At 43.3% G+C, this 4,745-nt stretch overlaps 1 protein-coding gene across 2 annotated transcripts in view; it reads right to left on the bottom strand.

The window, feature by feature from the left end:
* LOC129832979 (zinc finger protein 385C-like) overlaps positions 1 to 2,559 on the bottom strand; it is a 215,306-nt gene extending 212,747 nt beyond the window's left edge. The window contains exon 1 of one of the 2 annotated variants that reach the window (XM_055897162.1): positions 2,230 to 2,559. In XM_055897162.1, the coding sequence (XP_055753137.1) occupies positions 2,230 to 2,278 (49 nt within the window). In that variant the 5' untranslated portion in view covers positions 2,279 to 2,559. The remainder of the gene's footprint in view (positions 1 to 2,229) is intronic. The other variant, XM_055897161.1, reaches the window with a different exon arrangement.
* Between the last annotated feature and the right edge of the window lie 2,186 nt (positions 2,560 to 4,745).

Raw genomic sequence — 4,745 nt, 5'->3', positions numbered from 1 at the left:
TGGGACTGTGGTGTTGTACCTGTTGCCTGCTATAGCAGTAAAGAGACACTCTGGACCCCTAAGTGACAGTTTACGGCAAAGTCATCTCTGAGCACAAACAGCATGGACATATGTCTCTTGGCACAGCATTTCTTAAATGATCTCTGTCAACATACAGTGCAAACAAAGCAGGCACACACACAGGCACACACACAGGCACACACACACACACAGGTACACACACTTCATAGTACTTCACCAGCTCTCACCAAAGACAGAAAAAGACTACTCCATTATAACGAAAATAAACATCTTTGAAACAACTGTGACAAAACACAAGTGACACTGACAGAGTATGTCCGCAGTCTGTCACACCAACAATAACACCGGCCTCCATATTACTCACCCATAGGCATTCAGCAGGAGTACCAGGCCTTAATAAGGTGGCGTCCATAAATGCTCTCCTAACCTCAGCAGCCGTATTTCACCTTCCCTGACTGAACATGTTGATATTTGCCTTGGTGTATCTGCGTTCCCCTCAGCTCAGCTTGCTACAGCGAGTGCAGAGTGCCCACAGCACAATAAACACACATTAGAGACTACATCACGCCAACAACTGACACTCTTTCAGAAGCCATCCTGGGACTACTGACATGGATGTTTAACTGCTGTTTGGACTATGTTATAATAGCCTAGATCAGGGCTCACCAACCCTGTTCCTGGAGAGCTACCCTCCTGTAGGTTTTCACTCCAACCCCAGTTGTAACTAACCTGATTCAGCTTATCAACCAGCTGTTTACTAGAATCAGGTGCGCTAGATTAGGGTTGGAGTGAAAACCTGCAGGACAGTAGCTCTACAGGAACAAGGTTGGAGAGCCAAGGCCTGTATCAGTGTTTGAAATGAAAGGTGTTTCTGTGGATGATCATCATTATTATCGTGGTCATGTGACCTGGATGCTCCAGCCTCTGTTGAAGACCATTGTTCAGCCCAACAACTCGTTTTTAGCACCTTTAGGGTGATCTTTATGATGAAAAGCCCTATATAAATGAAATATTTTATTAATATTATTATTAGTATCATTTGACTGATTAAACAATGCAAGTGTCCAATTCCAATGTCATAAGAGTAGAGGTCAACTGAGATAGGCATGACAAGTGAAACCGCCGCCTAATGACATAAATGTAAAGTATAGCAGACTAACATCTGTCATGGGTCCCAGTGGGTGATAGCTGTGAAGTACGCAATGCCCTGGCCTGTGTGTCGAGAATACCTCTTGAAGCGCTTTAGATCTTTGTCTGATCAAGTTTGCCCTTCTTCAGAATGATTAGCCACCGGTTGCTTTCTTACTGTACGTGATTAATTCATTCAATTCTAGGGCCTACAATTATCGAATGCCCTTATCCGAGTGTAAAGATATAAATAAACTGATTTTTTTTGCCAGATTAGACGTTATTGAACCACATCATACATTTGAGAAATGGCTTTGGAATTCGGGTGGGGTAAATAGTCTACTACAGATGTTGGCGGAGCATACATTTCATGGTTACAGTTTTCTATTGAGGGAATGCCTGCCAACATCTGGCCATTGAGAACCACAAGCACCGGCTCACCCCATGCCATGCGGAAACACCCAGCCCGGTTGCGTGACGTAATAGACGATGAACGGTCGAGCAATATCATATTTTATTCAGTGAGTGATGAAGTATGAACAAACAAGCCCATTCAGATCGCCTAATGTGGAATTTAAATGACCAACGTGCGCTCAATTAATAGCCTCAAAGCGCAACAGTGTATCAATTACCTATAACACTTGCTTCGTAAGTTACAGACAATACATTACCTCGAAGCTGTAATCATATAAAACTTCTAAAGGTATTTTGATTAACAATCAAATCAAAATGAATATTACATGCATATAAAAAAAAGTCTAAGCTGCCCATGACAACAAATTGCCATGTCAGACATAAACAAATCTAACAATCGGTCGTTTGTCCATTCATTGTAAATAAAATAGCTAGGCCTATACATGCATCTGCCTCGTAAAATGTATAATTTGTCCATCTCAGAGAAACTTTATAGCGAATCATTCCATTATGAATGTAAAATAGACTACTGTACACGCGCTACCGGTAGACTGATAATTCTGCGTGATGAACTGTCACTTGGGGGCCACCAACTTTGAATAGTAAACAGCACACGTCAATATGTAAAAACAAACGCTACACTGTATATGGTGTATTTCTGCCTACCTGTCCCGCTCCGTTTCAGATTGTCCCTGTGGTCGTCCGTACCCAACATCTTTCGAAACGATGTCTGACAAGACTGACTGTCAAAGCCGAAAGCCCAGCTCGCGGTCTGGAGTCACGGGTGTCAGAGCGCGCAGCCACTACACACGAATGTAGGGTAGAAGGGTCTTCAACGCTATCACGGCCGCGCCTAAACAATTTGATTTATGTTATTTATCACTTTGTCATCGAATGTATTATCTTGAAAGACAGGAAAGAAGGTAGTAATTCTATTCATATACACTACATGACCAAACGTATGTGGACACCTGCTCGTAGAACATCTCATTAAAAAAAGCATGGGCATTAATATGGAGTTGGTCCCCCCTTTGTTGCTATAACAGCCTCCACTCGTCTGTGAAGGCTTTCCACTAGATGTTGGAACATTGCTTCTGGGACTTGCTTCCATTCAGCCACAAGAGCATTAGTAAGGTCGGGCACTGATGTTGGGCGATTAGGCCTGGCTCGCAGTCGGTGTTCCAATTCATCCCAAAGGTGTTTGATGGGGTTGAGGTCAGGCCAGTGAAGTTCTTCCACACCAATCTTGACGAACCATGTCCCCCCCCCCCCCCCATTCTGAAATTGCATTTTTGTCCCCCACAGTTTTATGATTGGAATGTGATACAAAATGAGGCAACGGTTTGCTTTAGGACCATGCAGACGCCTCTGAGGGGTTGGGTTAGCTATTTGGAGTGTTTATCCAACTGGATAAATATATATATATATATATATATTATATCCCCCCACTTCTAAAACCAAAGTTGCGCCCCTGCATTTCTGTATGGACCTTGCTTTGTGCATGGGGGAATTGCCATGCTGAAACAGGAAAGGGCCTTCCCCAAACTGTTGCCATAAAGTTGGAAGCACAGAATCGTCTAGAATGTCATTGTACTCTGTAATTTTAAGATTTCTCTTCACTTTAATAAGGGGCCAAGCCTGAACCATGAAAGACAGCCCCAGAACAATATTCCTCCTCCACTAAACTTTACAGTTGGCTCTACGCTTTTGAGCAGGTAGTGTTCTCTTGGCATCTCGCCAAACCCAGATTCATCCATCGGACTGCCAGATGGTGAAGTGTGATTCATCACTCCAGAGAATGTGTTGCCACAGCTCCTGAGTCCAATGTCGGCGAGCTTTACACCACTCCAGCCGACGCTTGGCAATGCGCATGGTGATCTTATGTTTGTTTGTGGCTGCTCGGCCATGGAAACCTATATCATATTTTTATGTACATATTTTAATTCATTCCTTTACACTTGTGTATAAGGTAGTTGTTTGTGAAATTGTTAGATTACTTGTTATATATTACTGCATGGTCGGAACTAGAAGCATTTCGCTACACTCGCATTAACATCTGCTAACCATGAGTATGTGACAAATAAAATTTGATTTGATTTGACCCGACAAACAGTTATTGTGCTGACGTTCCAGAGACAGTTTGGAACTCGGCAGTGAGTGTTGCAACCGAGGACAGACGATTTTTGCACACTACACACTTCAGCACTTGGCTCTCCCATTCTGTGAGCTTGTGTGGCCTACCACTTTGCGGCTGAGCCGTTGTTGCTCCTAAACGTTTCCACTTCACAATAACAGCACTACTTTTGATCGGGGCAGCTCTAGCAGGTCAGAAAGTTTACGAACTGACTTGTTGGAAAGGTGGCCTCCTATGACGGTGCCACATAGAAAGTCACTGAGCTCTTCAGTAAGGCCATTCTACTGCCAATGTTTGTCTATGGAGATTGCATGGCTGTGTGCTCGATTTTATGTACCTGTCAGCAACTGGTGTGGCTGAAATAACCGAATCTACTCATTTTGGGTGTCTACATAATTTTTTATACAGTGCATTCGGAAAATATTCAGACCCCTTGACTTTTTCCAGATTTTGTTAAGTTACAGCCGTATTCTAAAATGGATTCAATTGTTTTTCCCCTCATCAATCTACACACAATACCCCATAATATCAAAGCAAAAACAGGTTTTTAGAAATGTTTGCAAATTTATCCAAATGTAAAAATATTACATTTACATAAATATTCAGACCCTTTACTCAGTACTTTGTTGAAGCACCTTTGGCAGAGATTACAGCCTTGAGTCTTCTTTGGTATGACACTACAAGCTTAGCACACCTGTATTTGGGGAGTTTCTCCCATTCTTCTCTGTAGATCCTCTTAAGCTCTGTCAGGTTGGATGGGCAGCGTCCAACCTGACAGAGGTCTCTCCAGAGATGTTCGATCGGGTTCAAGTCAGGGCTCTGGTTGGGCCACTCAAAGACATTCAAAGACTTGTTCCGAAGCCACTCCTGCATTGTCTTGGCTGTGTGCTTAAGGTCGTTGTCCTGTTGGAAGGTGAACCTTCGCCCCAGTCTGAGGTCCTGAGTGGTCTGGAGCAGGTTTTCATCAAGGATCTCTCTGTACTTTGCTCCGTTCATCTCTCCCTCGATCCTGACTAGTCTCCCAGTCACTGTCTCTGAAAAACATCCC

The sequence above is a fragment of the Salvelinus fontinalis genome, chromosome 34 (genome assembly GCF_029448725.1).
Source record: "Salvelinus fontinalis isolate EN_2023a chromosome 34, ASM2944872v1, whole genome shotgun sequence".
Lineage (NCBI taxonomy): Eukaryota > Metazoa > Chordata > Actinopteri > Salmoniformes > Salmonidae > Salvelinus > Salvelinus fontinalis.
Note: the sequence above shows the minus strand (reverse complement) of the source record. Positions and strands in the feature narration are given on the sequence as shown.